This window comes from Anguilla rostrata, chromosome 2 (assembly GCF_018555375.3).
Source record: "Anguilla rostrata isolate EN2019 chromosome 2, ASM1855537v3, whole genome shotgun sequence".
Lineage (NCBI taxonomy): Eukaryota > Metazoa > Chordata > Actinopteri > Anguilliformes > Anguillidae > Anguilla > Anguilla rostrata.
This window is the reverse complement of record NC_057934.1, coordinates 54,092,805-54,108,513: the sequence shown is the minus strand read 5'-3', so window position 1 is coordinate 54,108,513 and position 15,709 is coordinate 54,092,805. Positions and strand designations below refer to the sequence as shown.

Here is a 15,709-nt window from a genome sequence, read left to right as displayed (position 1 = left end):
GCTCCCAGATTATTCTCAGCACTTCTGCGTGCCCCTCTGCACACTGCAAGTGGAGATCTGCCTGTAAATAATGGATGCGTTCATTTATTTTTTAAACTTTGGATTTGGCGTCCGATGGGGTCCGCGGCAGAGATCAAATGTGTAACATCTGGTAGCACAGCTGAATATGAAATCAGGTCACTGGCGATTGGAGGGCTGAGATGCAGGTGAGCCCGAGCCCCCCCCTCTATGGGGGGTGAGTAATACCCCAAACGCTAAGCGCAGGGGACAGTCCCTCCCGTCCCGCAGCAGGGGCCTCCTGGGGCCCGCGCGCGCTGGGACGGGGCCCGTCTGCGGCGCTGGCCAGAGCAGATGCGGACCCACAAATCAGCGGCGGCAGGCTGGGATCAGCGCGGCCGCGCCGCCCGGCTCTTTGTTGTCTCCGCCATTGTGCGCCGCTTTAATTTACGAGGCGGTTCCCGGCGAAGCCGCGTCCCTGCCAAAGGGGGGCTCGGTTTGGACGGGCGGTCCGGGCCCCGGGGGGCGGAGGGCGGGGGGGGGGGGGACTCGGCTCGTCGCCACGGCTCCCCAGGCCTCGTCTGTCTGTTTGTTTGCACTGGCTCTGATCTACAACGCAAACACCCTTTTGATTTCCTCCGGTGACACGCTGCCAGGGAGAGAGGCCGGTTTGGGCGCCCCCGCTCCCTCTCCCTCTCTCTCCGTTACCTGGGCGGCTAATAGCTCCTGACACACAACGCGGCTTTAGCCCAGGGGGGAGGGGCGGCCGGGATTTGGGTGCGTTTGTCACTTTGGAAAACGAACTAAAACTCGGGGGGGGGGGGAGTATATCAAACGCAGCGTGAAAAGGAACAAACCCCCGTCCCCGCGGATTGTGTGCTGTGTGAGAAGTTGTGTGTGTGTGTGTGTTTTTACAGACAGATTTCAATGGGCAGTGGCCGGCTGGGCACACTGTGGGTTAATGCGGGGGACAGAGAGGGCAGAGGGGCTGCCGGCCCCCCCTAACGCGGGCGCTGGCGCCTTGACAGGAGGTCTCAGAGCGCGCGCGGACGGGCCGGGGCGGTGGACGGGCCAATGCCAGGGCTAATGGCACAGGCGCGCGCGGGGGGGAAGGACTGGCAGGCTAAGCGCCGGAGCGGCCGGTCCCGGGCCGGCCCAGAGGACGCCGGGCAGCGGGCCGAGGGCGGAGAGGTAAGGGGTCGGCGCTAATGCTAGCCAGCCGCGAGCCGTACCCACGGCGACCGACCGGCGCTAGGCTAACGGCGCAGCGCTGCGCGGGGCTATCGCGGCGGCGTCACTGTCCAGCGCGCAGCGTAATGTGCTTCCGCTCCTCCGCTCGCCGGATGGAAGCGGCCCGCGCGGCTGATCAGTATCGGCCGCTCGCCGAGCAGCCGCGACGCTGTTTGGAGCGGGCGCGCGGCGGCGCGGCGGCGCGGCGGCGGTATCTCGACGCTGTTTGGAGCCCGGGCGGCCGCGTGGCAGATTAATCCCGTTTAGCCGCGCCGGCTCGCTTATCTCCCGCTCGCGCGCCGCTCCGCCGGCGGCCCCGGGGGCGGCCCGCCGCCTGGCCGATCGGCTCCACCTGGGCACGCTCGATAAAGGGTTCGGCGGGGGGCTCGCACGACCGAGCCGGCGAGCGGGGGGCCCTGGGACCCGGCTAATTTTAGAAAGCGACCCGGGCTGACACCAACTTATGAAAGATTCAGACGGGCGGCGGTGCCAAGGGCTGAGATCACACGCAGACGCTCGGGGGGGCTTAAATTCTGCTGTCAGGTTTCCTGGCACCGAACGCAAAGACCCGATCAACACAGACTTGGCAGAGGGGCAGAGAGAGAGAGAGAGAGAGAGAGAGAGAGAGAGAGAGAGAGAGAGAGAGAGAGAGAGAGAGAGAGAGAGAGAGAGAGAGAGAGAGAGAGAGAGAGACAGAGAGACAGAGAGAGAGAGAGAGAGAAAGAGACAGAGAGAGAGAGAGAGAGGGACTGAGAAAGAGACAGAGAGAGAGAGAGAGAGAGAGAGAGAGAGAGAGAGAGAGAGAGAGAGAGAGAGAGAGAGAGAGATCCGGCATATTTATCTCAGGGGCCTGGCTTTTCTCTCCCTTTCTTCTGTTTTTATAATTGTGGAACAAAAGGAAGGGGGAAAAATGAATTGTACTTACATAAATTTCAGCGCCGTAAAAGCCGTCCTGGTAAACCACCCTGAAAGAGAGAGAGAGGGCGCAGAGCATTAGCTCCCGAAGGCTGTGATCTGTCAGGCACAGGTTTCCATATGGAGGATGAAGGTTTGGGAGAACGCACAGCTTTTATGAATCTGCCATCTTTCAGATCAGCCTCAGCCGATCAGACAGCCGTTCGCCTGGTGGGAAAACAAAAAGCAGCGCAGTCTCGCAACCCTTCCATCGCCGCCAAATAAAGAATGGCACTTCAAAAAGGAAAAAAACGCGCTGATTTTTGGAATCAAAGAGCAATTTTCCGCTCTATTAGGGGGTGGCGCTTGCTTTCCGATCACCGCTCCGTCGCGGAAGTCGAGGGACCGACGAGGCGGGGGCGAACGAGCGCGTCACATGACCGGGGAAAAATAAATCACTCTGCTGAGGGGGGGGGGGGGTCCCAGACTCGACGAGTCGATATTCAGCTCCCGGGTCCGCCCCCAGCGCCGCGCCCCTCTCTCCCGAAAAGAACGCGGGGTGTGATCTGCTCACAGGCAGCGGGCGCGCTCGCATATTCTACACCGCTGTACAGGCATTGATATCACGCTGTGGGCCTTGCCTTGCCCCGGGCAGCTCTACACCTGGAGCCCTCACGGAGCGGGGGGCAGGGGAAGGCGCAGGGCCCGGCGAGCAACCGAACCCCGGAGCTCTGGCCACGCACCAATCAGAGGGCCCTGGCTCTCCGTGGCCACGCCCATCACGCTTGTGTTAGCGTTCCAGCGCGGTGAGGGAGGCGGACAGCTGGCGGTAAAAGTTGTGAACAAAATAATTTACTACTGGGGGATCATCATGGGACAGCAGGTAGACGGGTCTGCTGGATGGAGATATGAGGCAAAGTCCGGTGCTGTTTCTCAGACTGCGGTGCTTGCGTCTCATTGGACGGTCAGAATGAGGCTGTGGGGCGGGCGGGTGCGCGGGCGTGCGGATACTCACGCTCCATAGGCCGGGATGGGTGGGGGCGGGGGCGCGGCACGGAATGTGTTGTACACGGCACGACCCCGGCCTCTCAAGTGGGCCCCTCTGTAGGCCACCGCCGCCCCTGTGGTCGGGTAGGGGAAGCCGGTTACTGTGGAGAGAGGAGGGGGTCACACAACACTGAGCGCCTGAGAGGACCAAGGCACTGTCACAGAAAGAACAGCAGACAAAAACATACTGACTAAAATTACTGACAGGATTCAATCATCCCACTCTGGCTGATATTCCTCATGTACAGAATTCAAACCACGCATCTCGCTTCAACAAAATGGTCCTGACAGGTAGCATTTTATGAATTCCTTTCATTTCCAGCCTAAAATACAAACCAGCTACAACATGCCTGATGGTTCGTTGTTTGATTTACAGAAAACACTGCCTGCGTGAATGAACTAACAAGGCAAGAGGACCGAACTCTCCTTTAGGAAAAATGAAATCACTGGGATCTCATCCAGTAATGAACACAATGAGAAGGGACCTTCACTGCAGTGTTATAATGTGAGAGCGTAAAGAGACGAGACTGGAGCCTGATCCTATCCTCTGTGAAGTTTTTTTCTGGATGTCTGAAACCTTGAGTGCGGTACGCGGCGTTTGGAAGCGGTCCCACAGCAGCAGTCTGTGAGCGAGCGAGCGAGCGGGGGGGTGGTAGGTTGTTGTAGGTGAGACACAATGTGCTGGCACTGGGGGAGCCCGAGCAGATGGGCTGTATTGTTGTAGCAGCAATCTCAGCCTGACGCCATCCTTCATCTCACCTGGGGACCTCACCGCCTCCCTCAGCCAATCACGGCCCGCACCCCGCCCTCCCCCTCCTCCTCCCCCGTGGTCGCCACGGGGCCTGGCGAGGGGGGACGGAGCGTCTCAGGGTCGACGTCGGGAGGGCCCCGCTGCCTAATGAGAGGACGGGGGCCTTGAGATCGCAAGGTCTCCTCTCAACCTTCAGTCCCTTCTGGAGCCGGTTCAGAACCCCGCCCACAGCCGCCGCGGCGCACGCAAAGGGTTACCGCCCCGCCAGGCAGCTTCCCGATCGCACGCTCACGCAGATCTACTGATCTCTGCCTCCCCTCTGCTCCCCCAAACCAGATCCCGTCTATTATTCATTCCCTTCTGCCCCGTCCCCCCCGCGGCCTCTGGTTTTTTTTTTTTTTTTTTAATTTTTTGGAAGTGAGGTCTTCCTGATTCCATTCATCGCGGCCCGTTTCGGTTTCCACAACGACAGAGCGGCGAACGGCCCCTCCCCTCCCCCCGAGGCCTGGGGTCCAACAGGAACGCAGGCGCGCGTCGGCTGTGCCTGTGTCTGCACCGACAGCACAGCACAGCACAGCACAGCACAGGGCACAGGCTGAGCAGAGCCTCGGAGCCACGGAGGCTCACCAAACCAGCCGCTAGAAAATAAAAAAAATTTAAAAAAGCCCCAAACCGCCGGCGCTTTCCGGCTGGAGGAGCGTCAGGACGGCCGCTCTGCAGATTGTTTACAGGCGCTTAGAGCAGCCCATTACGTTTCAGAGTATTACTGCTGTTCGTCTCCCCCGCTCTCCACCAGAGACCCCCAGTCCCGGAGTCAACGCCCCCCCTGCTTTCATAAAGCTGACACGCGCGGAGATTTGCAGTGCTTTTAAACCAAGACAGCCAGGTTAATGCCTCCTGATATTACCATCACAGTCCATTAGCGTTCCCCCACGTGCGCAAACAACGGCGCTCATTTGCAAGAGAAAAGAAAAACGCGCCTGTTTGGGAGAAAGACAACGCGGAGCACAAAAGGAGCACGCTCTTCCTGTCGGGGGCGGAGGCTGGAAGCGCAGGGAGCGCAGGAGGCGTGTCCTCAGACGGTGGGAAGTCCTGACGAGCACACTTCGTTTTTCCAGGGACGACCGGCGCTAATTTGTGAAATGGCAGAGAAGCAGTCATCCGCTATACATCCCAGGAAAGATCAATTTCTTCAAATCCCCTTCATATCTGATATCCATATTTTTCTCGAATTTTATCTGTATGCATTACGTGCGCTCTGATGTATATGAATGTAATCTTGTAATGAGCTATGCGCTGATAGGGTACGCTGATTCAATAATAACCCATAAATCAAAAACGCTGAGACACTTTCCAGTGCCAATAAAACCAACAACAATAGCACAAGTGCATGTGCACATAAATCGGGCCACATTTAAACAAGTCTTTTTCTGTAGAGGAGAGGAAGCAGCCCAACCCAACGAGGTGAAGGGGGTCAGCCCAACATAAAAAAAGCATAATCTCTACAGTGTCGGAATAGGATTCATGAAAGGGCCAAAGACAGCGGAGTCCAATGACTAGCATATGTGTCCCTTTTCAGCTGGAGCCCCGGTGTCAGGGAATGAGGCTACTGCTCACTCATCGTATCCTAAGCAATCAGGCACTTTTCACATGAGGGTGCCCCTGTCACCCCGAATTACTCCCCGATTTTCCACCAGGCTGCTCCTTTTTATATCGCGCTCACACTGATCTGGAGATGAACACTTAATCCAGGCATTGGGACATTGAAAAACAGCTTAATTTAATCAAGGGACCGATGCTTAATTATCCCCTAAATTTATCCTCCAACAATTAAAAGATCTATCTACATGCATTAAAACTGCAATTAGGCTCGTCTATTCTGTCATTTCCAGGACTGCCGTCTCAATGACTCCTCAACAAGCTTCGCCCCTTTCCAATGAATGCATGGGCACTTGGATTCATGGCTGCACTTACGCTCTTTTGTGTGGAGGAAATCGGTGGTGAAGTGCCCCTTTGTCAAATGCATACACACACACACACATACACTCATGTATACGCAAGCACGCACACACACGTATACGCAAGCACGCACGCACACACACACACACGCACGCGCGTATATGCAAGCGCGCACACACACACCCGTATATGCAAGCGCGCACACACACACACACACACACGCGCGCGTGCATGCGCGTGTAAACACAGCACGGACAGTTCCGTGACAAATCTGTGCTTGCTTTTTAAATACCCTAAATTGATTGGGTAATAAAGACGGAGGTCATTGTCTGACAGGGACCCTTGTGGAATTGGATCACTCGCGGAGGAGATTCTGACGTGGCTCAGAGTCAAACAAATGTCACCCCTCGGTACTTGCAAATTTTTTAGCATATATTTAAAAACGGCGCTATTATTATTTTTCCCCGACTATTTTGCATTTTAATCTTATTTGTTGTGTTCTGTTCAACATGCTGCCGGGCTCTGAATGCATCCACCGAGGGCACAGTCAATCAATCAGTATTACATTGCCTTCATTGTCCTTCATGCACATGCACTCGCCGCTGCTCTACAAAGGCAGGAGAAAGAGCCCAGATTAAACAATTAAGTTCCCCGTGCGGGGTCAACAGCGCTGCCCCGCGTCTGCATTTCTAATTCCTCACAGGCGGCTCTGGCGTTTGGTGTGGCGGCGGCGGGCGGGCAGGCGGGCGGGCGGGCAGCGAGCGTGCGGGCGGCGGCGGGGGCGGCGCGGGGGGAAATTGGCCGGCAGGCGGAGGAGACGCCAGACTACCCTGGAAGAGGTTAAAAGCAGCCAGTCCGCCGCTCTCATCCGTCATTCTCCTGAATGGGATTTGAGGACAATAAACCTGTAGCACTAGGACGAATGGAGACGAAGTGTGCTGTCACCACCGCACGATTTATGGCGCCCAATTTCGCTGATCTCCCGCACAGAAACGGGGACTGATAAACAGTGATTAATCGCCTTTACATCCCATTTTATTCCTACCCAAAGTATATTAAATGTAGCCATAATTATTCTAGAATAAATCCATGGACCACTTGCACAGGATTTTTTTGAGGTGGGGGTTATAAGGGATGGGGGGGGGGGAGGTGATAGTGTGAGCGTGACCCAGGACTGGGATTTTCCATCTGAATCCTTGTTTACTAAAAAAAAAAAAAAAATCTATATCTTATTTATATTTTACACTTCCTACACGCCTCTCCCTGGGGAGCTGGCAAAACATATGGTGTCGTTTAGGCTTGGCAAACTTTAGCGCCGTGTTAAGACGACTTGAAAAATTAGCATCCAATAAATCACACAACCCCCGGCTCCCCAGCCAGGCAGCTGAAGTGGTGGACCACATTAAATCTGATTTGATGAGATGTTTTGGGAAAGTGTGTGTTGCATGTACAGGTGTGCATATGTGCGTGTGCGTGTATGTGCGTGAATGTGTACACGTGTCTGTAAGTGTAAGTGTGCGCGTGTATGTGTATGTGCGTGTTTGTCTGTGTGCTTGTGTCTGTATGTGTGTGTGTATGTGTATGTGTGTGAATATATGAGTGTGTGAATTTATGTGTGTGTGTGTGCGTGATTGCCTTTGTGTGTGTTTGTATGTGTGTGAGTGTGTCTGTGTGCGTGCATGTGTAAATATGTGAGTGAATGTGTACATCTGTGTGTGTGTACGTGTGTGCATCTGTGTGTGTGTGCGTGCGTGTGCGTGCGAGCGTGTGTGTGTGCGTGTGTATGTGTGTGTGTGTATCAGAGCAGGGGAGGACGTCAGATCGGGAGAATGGTGGGAGGGGGCGGTGTGGGGGGGTGAAATAAAAATGATATACGACTGCTTTCTGTCACAGCCGGTTATTTAGAGGTTTGCCGTAAAGCTGTCCGGGAATGAACAGATTTTAGTCTAATGAGCAAAAAGGAAAGCCGTTAAAGTGGCGAGATGTGCTCAGCACTTCTTCCAAATGAAATAATACCATTTCCCTCTCATTAAGATGCAAAGGGTTCATATAATGTACAGCAATAAAAACTGCACGTGGGGGGAAAAAAAAAACTTAGGAAAAAAGTCAACATTCCTCATTAAACAAACCATGAAGAATACTAAACTATTGTTGGCAATTTGCCAGAAATCTACCTTTCACAATCTCCCAGTTCCCCACACAACGCCTCTGAAAAAGTAGCTCCTCCGCAATTAGCTTGACCCATCTTAATATGGCCAACCTCTCTACAGTCAGACTTGCAGTAGCTGTGATGTCTTGTTTCTGAAGTAAGCGTCTGTCTAACAATATTCAAATAGGAATACCTGCCAGTGGCATGTAACCCTCACAAACAACAGACCGGTTTCTAGTATCCATAACTTTTCTTTTTTTTGACCTCTTTCAGAGCAGAGTTAAGTTCAGCAGCTGCCTTTGCCATGTTTGTTGTGTCATTTAATATCCAAAAGCGGTCTGGGGTCTAGCTCTATGGGATTGGGGTCAACTATTGCTTTGTTTCCATGATTAATACATTTTTTTTTCCTCCCGAAACCTGTTTACACACTGTGGCTGATGTCAAAACTCTCAGCACAAAAATAACATATTCATTTCTTTGTTGGAGGATCAAAGGGCTTCAGCAAAAGCTGTAACAGCCAGAGTATCCATTCCCTTCACCTTTGAAACTGAAGATAAAAAGCACCAGAGAGACTGCACTGATGCATATCCAAGCATGTCAACCACGCACCAAACCATATTAACAGTCATCAGTGGAGAGCTTCATCTTTCTCCCACGCAGGCTGTGATCACGGTCGTAGCGCAGGCTGGGTGGGAATCGTTTTTTTTACACAGAAACCCAGCCAGGGCACAGACCCGCCGTGGGCCAATGGGCTGAGAGGTACGCGGCCCCCAGAATTCAGCTTCATCTCGTGGCGCCCCGCTCGGCCCAGAGCGAGTGACTGACTCACGCACGCGGGGGGAGCTCGCCCGGGCCGGCTGATTTACGGGAGGTAATGCTGACGGGGGCAAAGGGTGAGGTCACGGTCCGAGCAGCGCCAGCAGAGCAGCCTGGGTACAATCAATGGAAGATCAAAGCGGGCCCGCTCGCCCGTTCCCGTGGCGACCGCGTTTTATAACACGGCCCCGAGGACCGCGGTCCTCCCCGGCACGTCGGCAGAAACTTATCTCGGTCATTTAGTATTCCTTTAACTTGGGGTGCTGTATCTCATGGAAATTGGTTCCAAAGCGACTGCATGCAAAGTTTAGCAGGCGCTCATGGATTTTCACCATTCAGACAGCTTTATTTCTGGATTATTGCACACAGCTCCAGAGGAGCCCTTGAAAACCTATACAGATAAACATAAAGAAGAGAAACAGCCTCAATATACAGACTGCGGCTCCAGTCCAAGCGCCAGAGCCCAGAGCCGGGGAAGGCTGTCTAATTGTCTGAGAGCGAGAAGACCTCTGCACTAGCGTGGAGCGGTCCACTGCTGTTTACCTGCATAAAATTCAGGACCATAGACAGCTCCCACCACTGGATTCAGCTTCCACCCTACAGGGAACACAGGGGAAGATAATATTAGGCTTAAGACTGAACTCATTAACCCTCCTGTTTAAACAGAGGAGCCCGGCTCTGGGCTCCCACAGAGAACCCCGACTCCAATTTACTTCCATGGCAGGAAGTGGGAAATTAATGGTAAAGTGATAAATTAAAAGAGAAATGAAGAAGAAGAATAAGACAGACACAGACACAGACACACACACACACGTGCATGCGCGAGGTTGTGTGTGTGTGTGTGTGTGTGTGGTTGTGGGGGTCTAGTGGCGCCGGTTGTGAAGATGGAAAAGTGAGAGGGATTGAAGGAAAGGCAGCACTAAGTGCTGTCCGGCCGCATGACAGTGACGGATGGAGGCTGAAAATGGCCTGATTCTTTTCAGCTCAAGCAGGCTTTCACTGATGGCGAGCGGGGTGGTGAAATGTCCACTGCTTTAATTCCCCGCTCCGTCTCTCCCTCCCTCCCGCGCGCCCATCAAGGGGAATGAGCGTCACGGCGGTGCCGGACCCCGTGAAGCCCCCGCGTGGAATGAGCATTGGCTTTTCCATTTACTCCAGCCTTCAAACCCCCCCCCTCCCCCTAAAAAACATCTGGCGCCGGGCACGAGGCTCCCCATCCCCTCTCATCCCAGCCCGGGGCTGGCCTGGGGTTCACACCGCGGCGACCGGAGGCCAGACGGACGCCTGGCTCTCGGCTTCCTATCTCACGTAGCTGCTGATGTAAAACGCATGGGCGGGGCCTCCCCTTACCGCTCCGCGTCTTTTTATTGGCTGCACGCGCTATTGCCTGCGCTCCACCCCTTTCATTCCTTCTCCATCCCCACCCCTCCATTTCCAGTGCTCGCTTCCTCCTCAATGCACCGGTCTTTATTAAAACCAAACTCATTTAAGGGGGTGGAATGGGTCTCACCCCCCGCCCATTTTAAAGAGATGTGTTTTCAGTAAGAAAAAAAACAGCAGCCATGATCTGCTGTGACTTTCACAGACAGCACAGTTAATTAACCTCTATACAGTGTTTTCACTGGATGATGCAGAATAAAACATCTACATCCACACCACAGGGGAGATGACTGGTAACAGAGGCCAATTTAAAACCTATCTTTCATTTGCCAGAATGTTGAACAGTCTGTACAAACATGCCAATAAAAATTAGAGAATTGAAATAGCTCCAACTACAAAGATTAGGTAACCACTAACAAATACGATGTATGTTTCTAATAACTGTGATACAGACGTGACACAACATAAATCAATTAATTTTAATTTTGCAGCGTATCAATATGTTACTCTGAGAAACATTTTCATTAAACACGAGTTGAAAATACCATAGCAGCTTAAACTATTATGAAGTCAAAATTGTATTTGAATTAACAGGGAGGTAACCAAATTAAAGCTGCAGTAGGCACCTTTTCTTTTTTGAAAGATATCGGGGAACGGTCATGCTTAATTGGTAGCAATTATAGAAAAAGCTGCTGTGAGAGAAATCCAGCACCATACATTGTTTACACCCTCAAATCCTGCATTCAGAAGCCAGGGATTCAGCCCAAATTTTTTGTTTAAAAAACAAACAGAAAGCAAACAACATAAACAATGAGAAAGAAAGAAAGAAAGAAAGAAAGAAAGAAAGGATTGTGCATTGTTGCTGCTGGACAGGAAGGTCTAAATTTCAGCATTAATTTACCTGGACTTTCTGCTTACCAGCCAGTTAGGGCAAGTTACCTTCAATGAATTTAGCCACTGAAGTAACTAGGTAGCTATTATTGATAAATGTTCCTTAATTTGACGGTTCATTCTTGGTTACTAATGTTATCTGCGTGGTAAGTGCAGATTACCTAGGCAAGCTAGGTACACAAAAATTAGTTGGATAGATCACGTTATCCAGAAACTAGAACCCTGATTGCCAGCTATAGCCAATAGCGGCTGTTGTCTACACTGTATAACCAGATTCCCAAAGGGTCCTGTATCAGGGTTAAGGCTGACCAAACAGTCCAGCAGAGTACTGAACTGGAGCTAGGTGTATTGGATAACTCTTAGTCTGGGACAGAGTAGCTGTGTTGAACAATTGACATGTATAAAAATGTTTTAGCTAACGTTAGCTATCGCAAACCATGAGGTAGGTAGCTCATTTTAGACGAGCCAGTGAATTTAGCCAAACCATTACTTCATTAGCTACAGAGCTCAGTGACTAAATAGATAATGTTTTGTATTGTTATCGGTAAACTCTGAAACAACAGATTCTGTTGTTCTACTTGGACTCTTGCAGCTGAGATTTTTAGTGTAGCCAAGGAATCGTAGCTAGAAATGATGATGCGCGTTTACAATGAGGTGTGTGGAGAAGGGGTGTGTCTCTCTTTGGGCAGGGCCAACAGTGCGTTATGATTTTTAAGATGTTTTCACGACATTGCGACAGTTGAGAAAGTAGCCTGCTGCAGGTTTAATTCTCATTTTAAGTGGGGTTGCAGTGTTTTTCCTGTGTTCGAGTGGAACACCGTAATGCATTTGTGGTGATTACCATTCTTGAGTTCAACACAGCAAGAAACAATTTGAAATAAATATAAATTATATAAAAGCTGATAAACAAAACTATGAAGAAATACTGCTACCGTATATTTGTGAATTCATAAGGAGACACATTTCCAACAGGCACACCATTCTATAGTAAAAGCAGAACACAGTGACACGCTCACAAAAGTGATTCAGACCAAAGAGATCTTACCATTTGTGTAAGGGTTAGCCACCTTCTTGTTGGTCATTACTCTTGCTGTTGCATTGTTTACCTGTTTCCAAAGACAAAATGGCAGACAGAGTTACAGGCACACGCCACACTCAGCAGAGACACGGGGACGGACACGCCGCCCGTGACATGCACCTCCGAAGCTTAATGGGACACAGCCGAAAAAAAAAACACCGCGTTCCAAAAGCATGCTGAAGTACGCCATGTTCCTCAGCCATCGGATGGTCATCGCTCGCAGCGAATCGCAGTGACTTTCATGCAGCCAGTGATTGTTCATGGCAGCCCTGGGACTTGCACTCACTGATGCTGTGGTTAATACATTCTCAGCCCCCCCCCCCCCCCACCCCCGTCTCCTCTGCCCTTCCCCCCCTGCCTGCTGCCCAGTCTCAGTGATAAAAAGGGGTGTGAGGCCCGGGCCCTTGTTCAGGCCTGGCCCCGCGCCGCAGAGAGGATGAGCGGCGGTGACCTCCAGACGTGCAGCAGCGGGGCAGAGGTCCACCATGGCCGGGGGGGATGACAAACGCCCCCGCAGGATCTAACCTGGGAGAGGACTGATGCATTTGTATAAGCCTGTAAATAATGTCCGACATCTCGCTCCAAAGAAATACAGTTTTTCCTTGGGTGCGGAGGGAGTTGGACATCGCCCCTGGCAGAGCAGAGCATTTTTTTATTCCGCCATGTTAGTATTTCACTCTCATGTTAATTATCGCTAATGGCTTTAATTTCCACAGGGCCAGTGTAGGTCATTTAGCTTAAGGAAACAACTGGCTTGAACCTGCCATGATATATATGCCAAGGTATTGTTTATACATTACATGAATTATCTTAATGGGTTGGTGGAAGTGGCAAATACACTTTGCCATGGAGACAGAGAAAATATTGCTTTACTCTTTACTCCAGGGTACGCGACATGAAAGGAGAAACAAACTGGTAATGGCTTGGGTAAACAATTGGGATTTAAAGCAACATTGGCAGCGCTTTGATTTCCTCAGATTGAATTAATTAAAAACATATCGTATACGCTCCCTTTTTTTTTGTTGGAGAGGAGCAGAAGTTTGCATGCAACATACAGTTTCGAAAGGAACGGAGAGCAAACAAGCGAGAGAAGGGAGGAAAAAAAAAGAAAAAGGGGAAGAAAAGCGGTACACACATTAATCAAACGGAGCGCTCCACAGGCTGCTGAGATCAAACCTGAAGCCATGCATTCCCCCATATCAAATAAGGGAGGAACGCTTGGGTTCTGATTCAATCCGCCCGGGCCCATGGACGTGGTCCCACAAGCACATATAGATGAGGCCTGGAGTCAAGCATGCGTGTGGGGGGGGGGGAATGGAAGAGGGATGGGGGGTGGGAGTCAGGCTTCCATGGGCAGAAGAAAGAAAAGGTGAGGCGGGAAAAGGAGTAGTGGAAAAGGAAGGCACCTCGATTTTGCGTCCCTCTACGATTGTACCGTTTAGTTTCTCCCGCGCACGGTCAGCGTCCGCGCTCGTTTCGAAAGTTACAAATCCAAAGCCCTGCGTGCGACGGCGAGCCGCGTGAGGGGGGGGGGGGGGGGAGAGAGATAGAGAGAGAGAGACAGAGAGAGAGGGGAAAAGGAGGGAAGGAACACGCACAACAAGGTAAGCAGCAGGAAGTCGAATTTGAAGCAGCCAGAGAAATCTGAGCTTGTTAGTGAAATGCTAGCAGGAGAGGATGGTCAGATCTGAAGAGCAGGAGAGAAAGGCAAACGCAGCAGTTTAGTGATATGACCTGACACTCCAGCACTAACAAACCAGCCTCTGGTAAAGCTTCTCCCCAGACTAAAATTAGAAGGTTACATTTCTGTTGTATCAGTCAAAAGCATTTTTTTTGAAGCATGCAGTACATAAATTATTCAAAATGACTGGACAAATGACCTTTACAATAAACAAGTATATTTACTGCGCTGCAAAAATTTAAAACTCAATGACGCACACGGACAAGTTAAGTGCAGAAAACAATAAAATAAACTTTGCCGTGAATATCTGTAGCCCCTCAGGAAAAAAAAAACAAAAAAAACTTTCAAACATAACCTACATAAGGATCAGCCAATCATCATTCTGCAAAAAAAAAGCCCACAATGCAAAACAAGGGATTTTTTCATTTCTAAAGCATTTCACGTCTTTTTTTTTTTTTTTTAAAAGCTCAGTCACTTCAAGTTTGCCTAATCCTGGATAAACATCTGTCTGCACAATGCCGTTCTCCCTAAGCCAGCGGTCCGTACGCGCGGCAGAAATCCCTTCTCGTTACGCTGGTAATTAATACGGGACGGAGAAAGCGTATTTACGGTGGAGAAATCCATCCAGACGCGTTTTCCATAAGCGCTCTCTCCGAGTAGCTGCTGTTCTACACCGCTCCCACCCACCAGGGAAAGTCCATTTCACTTCTCCTCTTGGATTTGTCACTGGTGAGTTATGGGGACTTGTAGCCTAAACCCGATACCCGGGCGCGAGCCATTAGATATGCTTGGCGAACAAGTGTGTCGGACAAGTCCCAGTCTTTTAGTTTATATACACTGCGCAAGCATGGGCTGATAATTGCTTTGGAAGATAATGCATGTGTGTGCCGGAGAGCAGCGCGATCTCATATGCATATACAGGATCTCCAGCCCAACGTCTGGCATAAATAACACAGGAGCCGTCCTTGGGGAGAAAAAGATAAAAAATAAATTTAAAACGGAATTGAGGGCAAAATTAATCCTTTTGACATTTTGTGCTACTGTGCTCACCCTCTTTATTTTTTTTTATCATGCACAAATAATTAGCTTACACGGATGGAGAGTGGAGCCACCATTTTTCAAAGGAGACAAACATATTGAATGCAAATTGCAAAAGCTTCTTAGAAAATAGATTGTTTATTAATGGTCTGGTAGGTTCATTATATAGAAAGCAGGGTGCGGAAGAGGCATCATGGGTAATGGCTTTGTCGGGCACAAACAATAAAAGCTTGTTCCCATGGAGGCGACAGGTTCTCAGGTGCTCAATCTTGTCCAGGAAGGGAGTCGAACCCGGGAGAGGGAACGAGGGGGGCGAGCCTCGAGGCGTGCCCGGGGGGAGGGTCCCACACCTGTGAGGTCACCGCGTGAAAAACGTCTGGAGAAAGCCTCCTGTCACAGTGCAGGCTATCGCTACAGACTGACAGAACCCCAAGGAGCACAGCAACAGGCTCTCAGAACCTCGGGCCTCGAACCTCAGGCCCAAGCTCACAGGCCCCATGAGCCGGCGCCACCAGGAATCTACTGAACACCAGATGAGCTGCCTCTGCCTGCTGGGTCAAAAACGTTAGGCTAACCCAGCCTCACCGCAGTACTGACACAGCCATATGAGCTGCTTCTGCTTGCTGGGTCAAAAACGTTAGGCTAACCCTCCCTCCCCGCAGTACTGACACGGGCAGGTGAGCTGCCTCTGCTTGCTGGGTCAAAAACGTTAGGCTAACCCAGCCTCGCCGCAGTACTGACCAGCCAATAGCTGCTCTGCTGCGAGACAAACTTAGGCTAACGCTCCCTCACCACAGC

At 51.2% G+C, this 15,709-nt stretch overlaps 1 protein-coding gene across 11 annotated transcripts in view; it reads right to left on the bottom strand.

Annotated features, from left to right (window-relative positions):
* The window catches only part of rbfox3a (RNA binding fox-1 homolog 3a), a 549,809-nt gene that overhangs the window by 18,782 nt on the left and 515,318 nt on the right, over positions 1-15,709 (bottom strand). For 10 of the 11 annotated variants that reach the window (XM_064323100.1, XM_064323093.1, XM_064323094.1 and 7 more), the window contains 5 exons: positions 13,599-13,691; positions 12,160-12,220; positions 9,387-9,440; positions 3,137-3,269; positions 2,153-2,192 (listed from right to left, as the gene is read on the bottom strand). In XM_064323100.1, coding sequence (XP_064179170.1) covers positions 2,153-2,192; positions 3,137-3,269; positions 9,387-9,440; positions 12,160-12,220; positions 13,599-13,691 — 381 coding nt within the window. The remainder of the gene's footprint in view (positions 1-2,152; positions 2,193-3,136; positions 3,270-9,386; positions 9,441-12,159; positions 12,221-13,598; positions 13,692-15,709) is intronic. The other variant, XM_064323101.1, reaches the window with a different exon arrangement.